We start from the raw sequence: 18271 nt of genomic DNA on the forward strand, positions 1-18271 counted from the left end.
TTTTTGGTATTTTTGTGACCCTCGATTCTGCCTGTTCCTGATCTGCCCTTTTGCCTGGTTTGACTGTCTTTTTGGTATTTTGACCTCTGCTACGTTTCTTGGATTAAAGATTTGGATTTCGGACATTGTACTTCTGCCTGACTCTCTCTGCATTTGGATCCACACACACCTGCCCTTTACAGGTAAAGGTAGAAATGCAGGAGTAAAACAATAAAGAGGACATCAAGCTGATTTAACAATGTGTTTTGCAGATATTTTCTGAGGAAGGAAATTAATTCAATATGTTTCCAAGGCCTTAAAGGACAACTCCACTGTCACGAAGAGTCCTCAGCTCAGTTTTGTAATGTCTTCATTGGGTCTGGAGAGACTTGCGAAAGTTTGGAAAAATATCTCAGCTAAACTAGAATCTGAATTACAACGGAAAAAACTGCCCTTATAGCATCATTTACAGAGTGTGAAAAAAGGGTTAAAGAAAACTGTTGATTATGGACAGATTGTATTTATAGAAATTTGCCTGGAACATGGCAGAGACTGTCCAGCCAGTTGCATAATTGTTATAATAGACGATCATTAAATGTCTCAGGGCGCAGGAGCTGCCAGGAATAACCAAGTGAGATGACTATATGCTGATGTTAAGTTGTGGTCGCCAGTTTAATGTCATTAACAAAACCACAAACCTCAAAAAGACTGTGTGAATGTCTGCTTGTGAATTTGTGTTCCTCAAAAATGACTGATTGTATAACTGTCACGTGGATTGACAGTCACCATACACACAAGTTAAACACAACAGCTGTGCTGTGATTTCAGCTTGACTTGTGAAATGATCGCTCAAAGAGAAAGTTAGAAGTGACAAAATATCTTATTTTGTCTCCCACACAGTTCACAGCCTCTGTCTGGGTAACAATCTGCTGCTGCCTCTCTGTTACTGCACAGAGCAGTCACACAGGGAGGTGTGCCTCTCACTCATGAGGCAGTACTGGCAACTCTCTTCTATGGAAAGTAGCTAAGATTTGTCAAAAAAGTCACTAAATTTGTCACTAGGAGCTTATTTTGAAGAGAAGTTGCTGAAGGGGTCTAAAAAGTCAGTAAACTTAGCGACAAATGCGTTACGTTTGCAACACTACAGGCTGTAAATGCAGCCCCACCACTTCATAGAAGCTGTTTGCGCAAATTCATTTTGAAAGAGCAAAGGCCAATGGAGAAGCTCCAACACTTGAGCAGCCAATGGTGTAACCTCATGACTCAGTCATGTGACATTTGGCGGACCAACACTGTAACTTGATCAGTCAGTCACTCAGTGAGTCATGGACATTCGTGTTCATAGGGCAGGTCCTGCTGTTGCAGTTCAGCCAAAAGAACAACCCCACAAGTGGTCTGTGCAAGCGGCTTAGTAATGAACCTAAAAACAACCTTAAGCACATTTTTATTATTGTTACCTTGACACTGAAGGTCTGGTACGCCAGCCGCTGGTGCACTCCTATCTGAGGGTAGGGACAAATGACCAAAATATCTTTTAGGTAGGAGGACTTGTTATAACTTTTGCATTTAATTCAACTTTAGTTAATTCTTTTTAAGCTAGATTAGGGAAAATGTGTTTTTGTGAAAATGTGGCATTTTTAATGCCATAGAACACAGAAAACTTTGCCAAATCACTCTGAAAGACTTGTGCCTGTAATCCTTTAAGTTTCAGGACCTCCACTCTCTGTGTGTGGTCTTTGCTCTTTCTCACACAATACAAATTACCCAAATACATCTCACTATCAAAAGCAAACGTGACGTTTTTAGAAACCTTTCCAGCAAAGGCTAAATCAGCTGCACGTAGTCGGAGCTGGCCGAGAGGCTGAGGTCCTGGTGTAATTAATGTCATTCTTGTGGGCTGTCACATTGGCTAGACTCCATTATTCTTAGTAGCAAACTACCCAAGTGCACAGGCCAGACAAAGCCACACATACAACAATGTCTTTGCCACACAAGTAACGACACCAAACAAGACAAGCTCCAAACCTCGGCAACAAAGTAAACAACCACAGACACTTGTGACAAAAATGTGACAACAGCTGCAGCCCTGGGGATTACATTCATTATTTATGTCCAATGACAATGTCCAGTGCCAGAACAGGAAATAGTGTGACCTTTATGAGGTGGGGCAGAAAGTAAGGGTGGAGGTCAGGTCGGTGGATGCATGGGGATGTAGCACGTCACTCCTGCAGGAGTCGGTTCATAGTTAACAAGCAGATAATGTTGCCTATTTATCAACCGTAACCACAATTAGTTCCCTAACCTTAACCATACTGCAGCTGCCAGATATTGTAGAAAGCAAAAATGTTTACCATTGTATTTTGTTGATATTATATTTGACCTTCCTTTCTCATTGTTTGGGGTCTCACATAACAGAAGCAATGTAGTAGTTTTCTGAAACATATCATCAGTTCAAACTTCTCAGTAAGTATCTCAGTGGCAGGAGGTCTCCAGGACCCCAGGCTCAACATTAGGCTTGAAACATTGGCATTAAATCTGAAAGAACAATGACACAATTTTTTGAAATCGTCCAACATCAACGTTCTTGTCTGCTGTCCGTTTCAAGCTCTCAAATATGGGTGTGTAAGGACCAAAAGCCACCATATTCTCACACAAAGCTCAACAGGTACACAGCAATATGTTGCACGCCTCCCACAAAATACATGCAGTCCGAATTGAGAGACCTTCCCATTAACTGTGCAAGTGCTCCTCCTGAATCCAGTTAGCAGTGCAATTGATTTGTGTTATACAATACATGTGTACTTCATTGTGTACAGGTCGTTCATTTTGTGGACAGTATGTGAACATCACCCAACACAACAACGCTGGCACAAATGACAATATGCCAATTTTTATTTTAAAATGGCTTAAAATGGCAAACATATGTTTCTGATTATTCCAAGGCGTTCCCCTAAACCAGTTTGAGGAAGTTATGTAATCTCTTCCCCTTTCAGTCTTCATGCAGGGAACATCGTGCCACATTCTTTTATTGTGAAATATATTGTAATTTCAACTGTGTAATATAAATCTTATCTTGATAAAAGCCAAACTCACCCCAGTTCACCTCCGCTAAACTCAACAAACTCATGTTTGTGTGTGTGTGTGTGTGTGTGTGTGTGTGTGTGTGTGTGTGTGTGTGTCTGTGTGTGTGTCTGTGTGTGTGTGTGTGTATAAGATGCTTTGTTCAGGATGTAAAAATAAACCTAAACTTATTTACTCATTGAAAGTTAATGAGACTACATTCCAGTGTGTTTAAAATAAACTGATCTGTAGCAAGACTTATTTTCTGAAGAAATATGCTCAAAATATTTTACCTTCGGGATTTTTTAAGTCAGCATTTTCTTTCAGACATGCAGCCATAGGAGCTCGACCATCTCTTCCTCCTTATCCTTCCCTCCACTTTTTATGCCTCTGGTTGGTTTATATGTGATAAAGCCTCACACTGCAAACAAACATCTGCACAGACCATGTACACACACATGAAAGTAACAAATAGGCAACAAAATATCAGACCAAGACTTTATGATACATTATCTGAGAACCATGAATGTCTGTACAAACATTCATATCAATCCATCCGATATATGTTGAGATATTTTAGTCTGGACCAAAGGTTGGTGTGACCTTACAAACTACAGTCTGCCATTGTCTACTTCCCTGCTCTCGCTGCGTACCTCAGTACATCTGCTTGATTCATCAGTATTCATGACCTTGTGTTCCAGAGGGCATCTGGTTATAAGCACAATGACGCTTTTTGATGATCCAGTCTTGGTCACCTGGTTTCACTCCACTGCATCATATTACCCTGCTACATGCTGCTGCCCCTGTCTGGTTTTCAGATGGAACTTTCTAATTATAGTCGTCTAGTTGCCTCAGGACACAAGGTCCTGAGGGGAGATCAGGCGTTTGAGAGAAATGCAATAAGGTACAGAGCAACTGGGTGAAGATTAAGGCAGCGCTGAAGGCTTAATTACAAAGCTACACTAGTTTCAGATGATACTCAAGGTGATGCTCCTACGACACTTTCACACAACACCGTCAATCTCTTGCCTGAGAGGCCAGTTACAAGACTTTCTTCTCTGCACCTCTTGAGAAGCTATGAGCTGTTAATTAATCCGTTAATCTTTAAACCCTTTGTATATATGTAATGTCTTCACACATCTGAAGGAGCTTTGTCAAGTCTGAGAAAATAACTCCTGATGATGTCTTAAAACAAATGTCTTATGATACTTAAAACAATTAAGCAATTGTCAAATTGCCATCTGTTAATCTTCTAATGATCAATTATTTGATTATGGACAAGTGTTTCAGCTTCTTGAACCTGAGCTGAGCTTCTTGAACTTTCTCTTGTTTACAGGAGGAGCACTGCATCACTGCCGGTGAAAACGGACATCAACAGAGCAGCTTATCACTGTGTGAGAGAAGCAGCTTTCTCAAAGCCCCAGCACCGATGATAAGCAAGCAGCTTCAGTTTTAAAACACACTCTACCAACATTGTATCAAGCACACTGTGGAGAGTTTGAAGATAGTGAAGATAGTGTGTGTGTGTGTGTGTGTGTGTGTGTGTGTGTGTGTGTGTGTGTGTGTGTGTGTGTGTGTGTAAGACAGAGTTTGTGTGTGTGATACAGTAGTGGTTTTCACTCAGTGGGGGTCTATTCTCGGAGCTCTTTCATGCTGTCCCCTGCTGTGGAGTGTGTGAGTGTGAGTGTGTGTGAAGAGGATCTATATTCTCACACTGTCACCTGCTGAGATGCCTCAACTCAGACTGAGTCTGGTACGCACGGCAACTTTAGAGTCCAAAGCGAGGTCAGCTTTCAACTTCCTCTGCAGCTAACACAACAAGGCAAGCTGGATTACTGACAGAGATATTCTGTCAGTAAGAGAATATCTCTGACCATTAAGGCAGCAGCATTCATGCATTTATACTGTCTGATATCACATATCAGGCACAGCTATCAGCGATCGGTCATAGTCACACATCCACTGGCACACTTTCAGCAGCAGTGATGGTCCAGTGACCTCCAAGCAGCGCACTGCGACTTAGTGACCATTTGACCTTGTCATCGTTTCTGCTCCACCAGCTCTGAGAAATCGGCTAAAATAAAAAAAATTAAAAAAAAACAAACATCTGCATTATTTGAGTTCCCTAGCAGAGAATAACAAAGCGCACATTGTGGATATCCCATACACGCCCCCCTTCCACCCCTGCCAGCCCAGTATTTTAGGCAGGTTGTATCAGCAGCCTGAACAGCGTCTTTTTTAGTTCCTATCGCCGACGTATGAGAAACAGACTTACCCTCATACAACCGGCCTGCGATGCCCTCGCATTTGAGCAGCACGTTGGTTCGTTGGCACAGATATTCATGCATGCATTCCTCTGTTTTTTCTGTTCTCTTATTCAGCAGCAAAACTCAACTCAACGCTGCGCATTTACGCAGTTGGCGCAGAGACACTGAGAAGGAGGGGGGAGGGGGGGGGTGTCCCTGACTGGTCCAGATTTCAACAAATAGCAGGCCATCTGATTATTTTTGGATTTTTTTAGAAATAAATCACCAGATTATAATCCGTGTAAAACATGCGTCATAGTCCTAAACCAGATATTGGGTCAGAGAGAGAGAGAGAGAGAGAGAGAGAGAGAGAGAGAGAGAGAGAGAGAGAGAGAGAGGACATAGTTACTTAAGGTCATTTCACTCACTGCCTCATTTCTACAGACTGCTAGTTCAGATGAACGGGAATATGACCTGACTTTTAGTTTATTTTACAGCGTGCTACGTTTTCCACATCGTTCAAGTGGTATGGAAGTGGTCAGAGTGGATGGTGGTAACACAAAGGTCAGCACTTAGATACAAGCTGACCAGGGCCTGCATCCTGCAAAAGGGAAGCACACTGGTTAAAGTTAGGGAAGCATTGTGGTGCCCGTTAATATTAATAGGTTAATAAAGAAGATAACACCTGGTAGGGCACTTACCATTTAGGCTTAGTCCTTACCACAGCGGCACGGGTTCGAGTCCGACCTGTGGCCCTTTGTTGTCTTCTTAACTTTACTTTCTCTCTCTCTCTCTCTCTCTCTCGCTCTCTATCTCTCTCGCTCTCTATCTCTATCTGTCACGGTAATAAAGGCAAAAATAACTTTGAAAAAGTTAACACTTCTGTTACTACTGTTACTCTGTTCTGTCACTACATATGACTTTTTCACTATGGAACAGTCGAAATCGTGAAATGTGCCTTTAAGACATGCTTTGTTGCCTAGATACAAGAGGAGCGGCGTCATCAAAACGCGCTTTTGTTTTCCTTTTGATAGTTGAGCAGCGCACCTTGACAGAAGTGGATACCTGTTAAAGAGCTTATTAATTCTTGTTGCACCTTAACTCAAGGTTACCTGTGGCTTCTGTTTTGTTAATGTATGATAAAATAGAGCCGTCCGTTGCGGAAGTCCCGGGTTTGTGTGGAGGTGAGTTTTTCTCCTTCCTCCACACTCTCCAAACTGTTTCGACCTAAATACACGGACCCAAACCTTTACAAGTATCAGACCAAGCCCACTGTCAGTGCTGTCAGTGCCTAAATACGACCATTAAATAAAAAATAAAATAAAATTTTGTCATGCTTTCAGACACTGAAAGAGGAAATATGATAGACAAGGGCTCATGAAATTCCTGAAATGAGAAAATAGTGGATGGAGAGCTTCCTTCTGCATTTTTATTAAAATAATCTTATTAAAAACAATCTTGCAATAATCAAAATTTTGCCTTCCTCTCTCGAGGGGTGTTAGGTTCCCTACAAAAAAGAAAGGCTGCAAGCTTGCATCCTGTTGCCTCATTCATGTTCCCGGTTGAAATAATTTGGTCAACCACCATGTAAGGCAACAGATGACAAGTCAGGCTTCACATGAGCCAGTAATCAGATCTGTGAAGGACAAGTGTGTGGGGGTATGTGCTGGACGCCAAAACTGCAGCAGCAGTGTCACTCATTCTCTCTGCTTTTAATAGCCGAGCTCCTCCCTGAATGAAAGGTCCAGCATGGGATTTATATATACTGGGATTAGTAATAGAAAGTAAACAATGAGGCAAATGTATCATCTGGCCGACATCAAGGTTTCCCCCCAAATAAACTGTCTTTGAGTTTACAGCGTGGGATTGAAAATATACCGCAGGGATGTCATTAGATGGACAGAAGGACGGTAAAATAAAATGTGTTTGAGCGTCTATCCAATAAACGCAAAAAATTCAAATCAAATTCATATTCCTGCCTGACAATGTGTCCCCCCACATTTTAACAGATGTGTGAAATCAATGTGAAAATATGAAAGTAACTGTTGTAATGCTCTGCTTGTCCAAAACCCAGCTTGTTCTGTTTTTTGAGTGTGTATGTTTCCGCTTGTGGAGGATGTCTACCAGATGTTTGCTGTCCTCCTCCACACCAAACCCAACCCATGAGGACCATCCTGTTAGATCGCCTCCTCAAGTCATCTCCTTTGCACCAGAAACTCTTCTGGATTACCTCCATCCCCACCCAGCTGTACATTTGGATTCCTCTCAAATACGTGAAGCTGGCTCAGTCCTGCGAAAAAACTCTACTTGGTGGGGTGGCCAGTAACTCAATGACCCAGTTATGCAACCAAGGGCTCGTGAAATTCCTGACAATTTGCTGAGTGCCAGCGTAACTCTTCGTAACAGCGTCTGTCTTCAAAATGGCACTATTTAAGCACATAGCACACACACGTACACACACACATGCAAAAAAATCAGTGTAACCCTTCTTCTCTTGAGTTAATCTGTGAGACACAGTCTGACCCACATAAAGAAAATCCGTCCAGTTCCCTTGAGTAAGTTTCACATAATTTGACTCCACAGAAGATTAACCTTTTGCCCTGTTTTTTTTTTCCAGAAAAGTGTGGGGTAGTTTGTTCAAATAGCTATAGTCTGGGTCAGACAGCTCAGGATAGTTGATTTGCGCAGGTTAGGCCAGCTGAGGATCATGTAAACAAATCATCTGATTAGATTTCAGTTATTGAATCCCCATTGAGGCTAGACATGAGCTGACATGTGGGAAACTCTGCCCAAGGACTCAGGGGTGTTTGCTGGTGATCCTGTGTCTTTAGGGGAGGTTGCATAACCAGATTAGGGTAGTTGGTTTTAGGTTTGAGGGTCACTGAGGCCTGATTAGCTCTTTAGCTTTACAATCTGAAATCTAAATCGCCTGAAGCAGCTTCCCAAACACAGAGATTCCTGAATGAGCTCCTGTTTTGTGTGAAATTTTGAGGCCACCTGGGAGCGATCCAAGTTGAGCTTTTTAGGCCTTCATGGTCCTTTGATTAGACCACAAAGTCATGGTGGAATGGCTCAAACCATGGTTGTGTGGATGTAATTTTGAAGCTGCTGTTTTACAAGATTGAGAAGTAATAAGCAGCAGAAATAAAGTCTTTGAACAACAGTTTGTCAAAGCTGGTGCAAGCGGGTTAATAAAACACAGGGGAAAGTTGCCAAAGCAAAGCAAAAAAAATTAACATAGTAAATAAAGGCTTACAAGATCGTGAGGAAGTCTAGGATAAAATAGCAAAGACAGTCAAAGACAGGGAAACAAATCAATAAGGATTGATTGGCCCCTGTCCACACCAACCTCTATCTACAGGGGCCAGTGGACAGGGAGCTGAAGAGTGGAACTGGGGATCTAAGGGGAGCAGTCCGAGGGCTGGGCAGGGGCATAGCTGGGGATCAGGCGGAGGCAGAAACGACCTTGGGCATGATGCTCTGTTTTTGTGCTGTACTATTAACATGTGTTAGGTCAATGTTGCTTTAGGGTAGGGGTTGTGATGGGTCAGTAGTTGCTTCAGTGTGACCCTAATGTTGCACCTACCCCTCAGAATGATTTACCTGATTTGTTCCCGATCCCAGACTGGATCCCACCTTACCTCGGAGAAAGTGACACTGAAGTCCACGTCGGAATTGATTGATGTAAGCTTGCTCTGAATATATTTAGAAAAAAAAAAAAATGCATTTAGCGATATTGTTTACATGCATTTTTATTAATTTGATAGATTGTTTTATTTTATTCTATCTTGATATACACACTTGATTCAATGATGTAGTAATTTTCCTTATTTTGAGTGAGCACTTAAATGCTCAAAGGGGGAAATTGTGGTGGAAAAATATTATGATCAGCAGTGTTATGCGAATATGTTCTGGTTTATACCATATATGGAATTATTTTTCTAATAAATGTAAGGAAATGTGGGGTGGAAGAATTGTTGGCAAGAAGTGTGGTGCATCTGTTTCCTTTTTATCCTTAAAAAACAAACTTGAGGGAAGAGGAAGTTGCTCTCAGCCAAGCACAGACTGGTTGTGTACCCGCTTGTCAAGTGTGACAATAAAACACAGAAAGACATGTTCTGGTTAGTGAGTCTTTATTAAACAAGAATTGCCAGCACAAGAATGACCAGACTAGTGGAGCAATGCTGGAGTATGACCTGGAGACACATGATGTAGGCAAGGCTTCTCGGAGAATGGCGAGGGGTTGGCGGGATTGCTCTGGAGACTGGCACCATAGGTAGGGCCACTCGGGAGGTCGATGAAGAGACTGGAGGTCAGCCCACACCAGAAGATTCAGCTGTTGGTTGGAGCTGAGAGCAAGACAGGCAAACCACTGGAGTGCTGAGCAGGATGCAGCCAGCTGGAGATCTAGCTGGGCGTTAGTAAAGACGGCTGACTGATGATCTGGAAGGTTAGGAAGGGTGTCAGCAGGAACTGGAACTTCTAGGGTCTCCGATTCGGGGGAGTCCTGAAGAAAGGGGATTGCTTGAGTCTTCAGGAAATGCTTCCTTCTAGGGGCTCTGACCCCTAGATATCTTGGGTCAATAGCTAGGTGAGTTTTGAACAAAGGTTTTCAGGGTCAGGATCCAATAGGAAGCTGGTCGACTTAGGAGCAGGAAGATGCAGGTGGCTAACTGGCTCAGAGGTAGGATTCTGACTGGAGGCTAGCCAACTGGGATACAGAGTGGAGGATAGCAGGCTTGGAAGCGGGCTGAAGGCTTGCAGGCCGTGAGTGAGCTGACTTAGATGCAGACTGGAAGATAGCAGGCTGACAGCTAGCCAACTTGGAAGCAGGCTGGAGGCTTGTTGACCTCCAGTTAGCCAACTAGGATTCAAGATGGAGGTTAGTTGACTGGAGCAGGTCAGCAGACACTGGAGCACGCTAGTAGCTAGCAGGCTGGGAGACTGGCTGGGAATCAGGGGTGCTAATAAAATCCTTTAGTCACCAATGCATACTTGATATGGTTTTGGATACTTCCCTGAGTGCCAAAAGCAGAGCAGCTTCTTTGTACTCCCTTCTAGAGCTTCTTTTGAACTCTCCATAAATACCCACAAAGGTATGAACCAAATCTTCAAACAAAACAACTGCTGGGTCCATAGTGGCCAGAACACACCGTCAAAGCCAGTGCAAACAGGGTAACAAAACACAGAGCGACCCAAATGCTGGTGCACATGCAGTCCACTGATTTATTTAACAAAGTAAACAAACGCTTACAAGATGATGGCACTCCAGGGTCAGAAAACAGCAAGGTCAGTCCAAAATAGACAAGCAAATCCAGTAAGTGGTGGCAAGAATCCAAAATTCTGGAAACAGCTAAAAAAGGTCAATATGTAGGTAAGAGAGGTGAACACTAAGTCATGACGCCTGCATTTACCAAACATTATATTCTAGCAACTGAAAAGAGGTAACACAACACCATGAATACTCAGGGAACTTTAACTTTAACTAATTAAGTTATGACACACAAATAGAACAGAAAATAGCGGGAAAGAAACCCACAAAAACAGGAAGTAAAATGACAACAGACAAAAAAATGTATAAATTTCTAAATTAAACAGGAAGTTCAGAAGGAAGAGCAGATCATGACACCGGACCTGCTACCAGAATTTGGGGCAAAACATGGAGCCTGTGGTAAAAATCCTTGCAGGTGCAGCTTCTTCCAGTGCAGATTTGCATGATAACGTACTGTGCTTTGTTAATAACTTACACTTTTTAACACTCAAGGTCTGTGATAAAAACACTGTCAAATGGCAAAAAGTTTCTTTTTAATAAGCTTAGCTCATGTCAGATGTAGTTTGTGTGGACACTAAGCCCTCACTGATTTGCTGGATAGATACATAGAGGCTCCTGCAGTGCCACCTACTGGTCAGTCATATTTAAAAGACCCAATCAAACTTATAGGTTAGGTCAGTTCATTCAATAATCATTTAAAAATACATTAAGCTAAGCTAAAGAAAAAATTGATTTGTTTGTGTTTACAGTTTACAACATTTGAAGAATATAAATTAAGTGTTAACGTATTTGTCACTAACTAAAACTCCTCCTGAGGACACCCATAAATGTAGACTGCTGTATAAACAGATTGTGACTGGCAATAAAGTAAAACACGTTTGTAATAATATATATCTTTATGGGAGAAGGTAGAAATGCTCAACAACAATATTATTTGTCTCCATTTAAACCTATAACTACTGCAGATGTAAATTAACCAGCTGCAGATTTATAATCACTCTTGCTTTAAAGGGTCAGTAAGGTCAACATCTTCTGCAGGGTGCGAATGGGGAGGGTTTTAATTGTTTGACAGATTTGGTCATTGTGTAATACAGTTGGACCACAGACTCAGATGACCATCAGACTTCAGGAATGAAGACATGATGCCAAAACTCTGGTTTTTAGTACTTAGTATCACAGCTTTGGTTTTGGGCCCTCCTGTTATTTTTAGAATCCCTTAAAAACATGATTTTTTTTTTTAAAAATCCTTTGGAGCATTTGAGGTCAGTTTGACAGGGGTCACAAAAGGTCAGTAAACATTTTTGATTGTTTTTAATGATACTATAAACAGATTATCCTCTTTGTAGTTTGCATGCAGCTGCCAGAAAAACAAGACATCAAGATGATTTTCTGAGGTCATAGCTTTCTTTTTAGCCTCTTTTAGCGAATTGTTTTGGTTTTATGACCAAACATTAAACTGGTCCAACTGGTGCTGTTTCTTTCCCACCAAGAGAAAAAAAGAAACAACGATGCATCTTTAAATACTCTAATACAAATTCAGTTAATGCTTCCTATTCCAGTTTGTACTTGGTTAACTTCTGTATCCAGTAAATCTGAGCTAAACATACAAAACAACTCACAGATTTACCATCATTCAAATTATGTCACTGAAAAGGAATAACGACAAAGACAGTGTTTATTCTCTTGATGTTGACAACAGTGTTATTATACACATTCCTGTTAGATGTTAATGAGTAATGATTTCGCATCAGAGCAAAGGTCATGTCAACAATGAAGAGGAACGAATGTTAAACCTCTTGGCCCGTATTTATCAATCTGCTAACAGTGAAATTTTGTTCTCAAGTGAAAGATAATAATACTTCCCTTTTACTCTGACTCACGAATTTATTAACATTCTTACTACTTAAAAGTAGTCTTAAAATAAAGAGAGCTCTGCAGGCCTTCAAAGTTTGTTCAAAGTAGATCCTAGATGACTACGGTAAAGAAAAAAAAAGTGAGCACACACCATCTGAGATGTGTTACTGTGCAATATAATATACATGTAATATCATTGGTCATGATGAATTATGTTAGGGGAAGCAATATCTACAATTTAAAGTTGACTAGCTTTAGCCTACTATTTGCATCTGATAGGACGTCGCCCCACTTTTTCTTTCTATTTGCATTTATCAGGGAGGAAAAGAACACAAATAAAGCTCGTACTGGTTTATGTTTGTTATTACGTCTCATGCATCTTCATCATCTGCACCTGTCAGTTTGTTACTAAGTTGTTCTTATGATTTTTAATGAAAGAAACCAGCTGCAGAATTTTTTTTTTTTAATATTTCAGCCATTTTTAAAAGACAAAGATTTCACAGACACATATTTTAGTTTTTAAAAAATAACAGCATTTTTCTAAGTAAAAGGATTTTTAAGAAGAATGAATGTATGAATATGGCAGATGTTGGGTAAATTGCTGTCTCTGATTGGCTATTCCTGCTCTGAGCATACATGTTAATAGTCATGTGATCACTTAAGAGTTGCTCTTCAATGTTGGTACGTCACTAGATAAATGTGTCTTAGTGCTCACACTCAGCAGAGTTGGCTCTTTGGAACATTTTTAAGTGTAAATCAAAAAGTTTGATAAAAAAAATAATTAATATTTCTGAGCGTGAGTCCCTAAGTGGTATTTCAGGTGTGTGCTCTGTAGAAAGCCTTTGCCGCAGACAGCACAGCGGTGCGGTCTCTCTCCTGTGTGGCTTCTCATGTGCTTCCTCAGATGTCCGCTGTGGGTGAAACTTTTACAACAGTAAGAGCAGCAGAAAGGCTTCTCGCCGGTGTGAATCCTCATATGTATCTTTAAATCACCTTTGCGGCTGCACTCTTTCCCACAAACGTGGCAGCGATGCAGCTTCACCCCGGTGTGGCTGGTCATGTGCTCGGTCAGAGCGGTGCTGCTGCTGCAGTGTTTCCCGCACACGTGACAACACCTCGAGCCCTTGTGTGATTTAAGGTGCACATTGAGACTTTCGGTGGACTCTAAGGTCTTTCCACACACAGCACACATGAAACCCGCGTCCTTTAAATGCATGCGGAAAGCGTGATTTATCAAGTGATGACTGAGGGAAAAAGATTTCTCGCACAGATAGCAGTGATAATCAGGTGCGACTGAATTCAGATGAGATAACTCAGTGGACTCTCTGGGGCTGATAATGGGAGTCTGATTTTGTTCTGTCTGAGTTCGGTTTGACATAAAACTTGCAGAAGGTCTTTCATTTTCTCTACCATCTTGGATCTGAGTTTGTGAAGAAGGGGACGAAGCGAAATGTAACATGAACGCTACAGTTTTAGTTTCTTGCAGCTCCTGAAACTGCTCCTCGCTTTGACTGTTTGGAGTCTGAGGTTGCAGAGACGGTTTTGAGTCCTGCTGGTCGTGTTTCTCCCAGACAGATGACTGAGGCAGGTATAAGACATTAGCATTCTTAAACTCTTGAACCTCTTCTTGTTGCTGACTGGCCCAGAGCTCCTGATCTTCCTCTTTAATGCGTCGAGGCTCCCGGTCCGTCTGATCGGCGCTGAGGCTCGGCTCCCGCTCACAGCGCTGCTGCTGCTCGGGGGGAGTTTCCTCCTTAAAGATGGACGACTGTGAGAGGTCTAGAAACAAAGATGGGAGAACTTATAACTTATGCCTTTTTCATTTTTTTAAAAGCCTTTATCAGTTTTATCACAAAAGTAGTGACTGGATTTTGGATGCTGCCAGACAGAAGATGAGCATACTATTTCTTTCATTCATCAAAATTAAATTGACAAATAGTTTAGTCAGTTAGTTCATGAAGGATTCAATGTTCAGTTTTTATTCAAACAGTGTTAAAGAGATGTGGATTCAACTGTAGGATGATTTTGGAGGCTGTTGAACTGTATTGCATTATGTTGATAGGCATCCTTTATTATTATTTATTATTATTTTGTCCATTTAGTTTTAGCTAGATGTTCCTAATAGAGAACTGAGTGTTTACATATTGGATTTAATGTGTCATGATGACATTATATGGAAATAAAATACAGAAAGTATTGCTCTGCTTTTGATCCCACGAGTCTCAAAGGCAAAAGAAAAGTGTCTCTGAGTGGGTGCTGTAAGTGACTGAATAAAAAGCAATGACAGTTGTAAATAATTACTGTGATAATAATAATAATGATGATAATGATGATGATGATGATGATACACAGACCTTCTTTGTGCTTTGACACAAACTCCAGCAGCAGACCTCTAAGCCGTTCAATCTCCTGTTTGGAGCTGGAAGCTTCTTCTTCATATTTCTCTATTGTTTTCTCAAAAACCTGAAATATTTCCTCGGCTGCAGCTGTCAGTCGCTCCTTGACGAAAGCCCTGAGAAGCAGCGGGGCAGACATTTTGGATATCACTGTAATGTGGATGTGAATGACCCCAACAGGAGGTTTTAAGGAGCCACTTCTCTGTGGTGCTAGCGGGCGAGCTCATGGACAAGCTACGGAAGAAGCATCACTCCACAGGGCGCATGTCAGATATCTGCTGCCCCCTGCAGGAGCTCAGCGGCTACACAGGTACAGATTTGAGGTAGTTGAGTTTTTTTTTTTTTTCTTCATGCAATTATTTCATTTTCTGACAAAAATGTTGTACTTTTAATTTAATTACATTCATCTGAGAGCCAAGAGTTTATACAATGTGATGCCTTATTGTAAACTAATCAGAAGATTAAGAATAGAGATTAAAAAAATGGTCAAGTGGCAGAAAATGAACTAAAACTAAACTACTAATACTACTAATTGTTTGAAGTAAGTTTTCATGTAAGAATACCATTTCATAGCTCCAGTTATTAAATGTGACAGTTATTTGAACTGTTGGTTGCAAAAAAAAACAAGTTTTGTGAAGGTGTCATCTTGGGCTCTGGGTAGTTGTGACAGCATTTCACACTGTTTTCAAAAAGTTTTTACAAACCCATTATCATTGATTTATTTTTTACAAATGAATAAGAAAAAAATATCAATGAAAGTATTCATTAGTTGCAGTCCTAAACAGAATAGTTAAAATTAGCTCCACCTCAACCAACCACAACAGTAAAATGCTACTTTCACATTAATGCACACGTACTAATAATACAATGATATAATACATAACAGTATAATACCCAGGGTAATTTTTCTGCTTTGAGTGCTTTTCATATTTATACACCAAGATCGAATTACTTCCTCCACCACTGTGTAGGCCTACAGTGTTCTTTAGGAGAGCAGTCAAAATGAAACTGGGAAATCTGGTGCAAAGAACAGATCACAGTTGTCAGACAACAACAAATAACACAAGTTCACAATCAAACAATAAGAAAAGTGACACAGACAGTTGGCAGGCCTGACGAACAACCTGAGCAAACAGTTAAGGGATTTACGGGACGGGGGGAACAAATAAAACAGTGATGCAAAACAAACAGTAAATACCCATACTCCTGTTTCCTTTGACAATTCTGTGAAGAACAGCTGAGCTGTAAAGGTTCAGCGCACTGTTGGTCTGTTGCCTGGATAAACACAGACACAGGTAAACAGGTAGATTTTCACCCAAGCTCTCACATGAAATCAGTGTTGCTTAAATATTGTATGACCTTAACCTTGACTTAGAGCATTCCTCAGCACACACAGATAGAGATGTTAGATAGATTTATCTGATCAAACCACACTGGTTTGAAAAGTCAGTAAGACTGATGTCAATGCGTTAATAAAAGGCCCTTTTAATATTAGCCCGAGTCGTGACCTGTGCCCACTGCTCCCTGCGCTCGCTCCTGTCCACCCACTCGACCATCTGTCCCACGCTGAGCTCAAAGGAGATGAAAGGGCAGTCGTGATGTGAGCTGTACCTGGCACAGTGCACCTCCAACTGCAGGAGGTACATGAAGGCACAAACAAGACGGACACGTCTGCAAAAAATAAGGAAAAAATGATGTTGACTGAGAATCAATGGATCGCCAGCATTTAGCTTCTCCTGTTTAGACAAACAACATTTTGTATTCTCCACACAGAAAATCTGTGGTTTCTATTGTTTTATGTTTCATGCCAATGTTAAGGAAAGAGTGAAACCATGTCAAACTGGTTCAAGTGTAGATGCAGCACATTTTGAAATAATGCTCTGCAGTGTAAGCAAAAGGGCACTTGCATGCATTTTTGATCACCACCAGAGGGAGCCAAATAATCAAAAAAGAGCTTTAATAAGTGTGTTTAAATCAAATACCTGCTGCGCACTGAGGGAAAAGTCTATTGCATGTTCAATAATAAAAAAAATAATTAAAAAAAATATAAAACTGTGGTTTATATTTGATGCAAGTGTTTGAAAATGTCAACCTTGACTACTTCAAATACTTTTAGAGTTATTTGTTTCCTTTTCTTGTTTTATTGCTCAGTGTGGTTTTAAATTGTTGTTACCTCCAATTTGAAAATGAACTGAATCTATGAACAAGTTAATTACCAGTGGCAGATTGTAACTAAGTACATTTACTCAAGTACAATTTTGAGGTACTTGAATGCTTTATACTTCTACTGCACTAGTGAAATACTTTTAAGTCCATTACATTTATTTCACAGAGATTTGTTTGAATCATGACTTCACATGTAAAACCTTTGATCAGTTTATATAATAAAACGTATTAAAGATTTAATTCCCAACAGAATGAAGAGTTGTTGAAATGAATCGGCTGGCAGAAAGTTAATTGAAACAATTCTAATAATTGCTTAATCATCTAAGTCCAGTTTAGATTTAAGTTTAAGCAAAAATGCTCAAAACTCTCTGACAAAAGCTTCTCAAATGTTAATATTTGCCAGTTTCTCAGTTTCTATGACAATGAACTCAAAATCTTTGTGTTTTTGACTGTTGGTCAGACAGAAAAAGCGATTTGAGTATGTGCACTTGGGCTTGCGGGAGTATGATGATGAATGCATTTATCACATATTTCAGACATACATATTGTATATATACTCCTGGAGGTTTCCCATGTTTTACAGGAAAAAGCAATGAAAGATTTGAAACTAGATAGAACACTATTTAACAACAAATCAGCATGATATAAATCAAATATATAATAAATTGTATAAACTAAATCAATAAATAGACTTATTCAAGCTAGATGGCCCGTCACAGCTGATATTGTACCTCAGTGGTGCAAATTCATAAAAAAAAAATAAAATAAAAAAAGATTTGTTTAATCAAATGATGTAGACACAAATGATTTGGAGTAAACCTGAGACTTTTGGGGCCCCTGGATGTCATACTGGATGTTACAGTCATTGTCTGTGGCACTCCTCCACAGTGGTGGGAGTGTCTTCAGAGATCGTAGAAGCGACCAAGATGATTCACCTGCTATCTGATTCCAGAAACCTATCGGCTGCACAAAATTACAGTATTGATTACATATGTGGTGAATTTATCATTTTATCTCATTCTAATTAACCTGCGGGTGCTCAAGTTTTTCAGGGGGGGTTTTCTGTTCATATTTGGGGACAGTAATATTAGACACTTGTACGCATGCGCGAGGTATTTCCTCGCGTCTAACGTTGCCTTGGAGTAAGCGCCTTCAGTCACTCTGAAGTCTGTTTACCATTCGACAGTTAAAGGGAACGTTAAGAAACTTGAATTACAAGAGAGAAACCGATTCTCTGTTTTATGATCCACTTATTGTTGTGACAGGGTGTTAGACATCCTAATTAAAACCTAATTACT

General features: G+C 40.5%; 2 protein-coding genes across 2 annotated transcripts in view; both read right to left on the bottom strand.

Moving 5' to 3' along the window:
- Nucleotides 1-5453, bottom strand: part of LOC111645283 (equilibrative nucleoside transporter 1) — a 39577-nt gene extending 34124 nt beyond the window's left edge. The window contains exon 1 of the mRNA XM_023394413.2: nt 5315-5453. The gene's annotated coding sequence lies outside the window, so the exon portion shown is untranslated. The remainder of the gene's footprint in view (nt 1-5314) is intronic.
- Nucleotides 5454-12214: 6761 nt separating this feature from the next.
- On the bottom strand, nt 12215-15528 carry LOC111645276 (uncharacterized). Its single transcript, XM_023394401.2, has 2 exons — nt 14766-15528; nt 12215-14190 (listed from the first exon to the last, which is right to left on the bottom strand). Exons 1-2 carry the CDS (start codon nt 14944-14946, stop codon nt 13193-13195), a joined length of 1179 nt encoding a protein of 392 aa, XP_023250169.1. The 5' UTR covers nt 14947-15528; the 3' UTR covers nt 12215-13192.
- Between the last annotated feature and the right edge of the window lie 2743 nt (nt 15529-18271).

Source organism: Seriola lalandi, unplaced genomic scaffold (genome assembly GCF_002814215.2).
Source record: "Seriola lalandi dorsalis isolate HSWRI2012SDOR001 ecotype SW California unplaced genomic scaffold, Sedor1 jcf7180002054948, whole genome shotgun sequence".
NCBI lineage: Eukaryota > Metazoa > Chordata > Actinopteri > Carangiformes > Carangidae > Seriola > Seriola lalandi.

What these genes read in the sequence shown, in the direction of transcription:
- LOC111645276 (XM_023394401.2), bottom strand. Translation starts at nt 14,946, where the DNA reads ATGTCTGCCCCGCTGCTTCTCAGGGCTTTCGTCAAGGAGCGACTGACA. An exon ending in TGTGTCAAAGCACAAAGAAG is followed by an intron (nt 14,191 to 14,765) that starts GTCTGTGTATCA and finishes CTTTGTTTCTAG; the next exon opens with ACCTCTCACAGTCGTCCATC.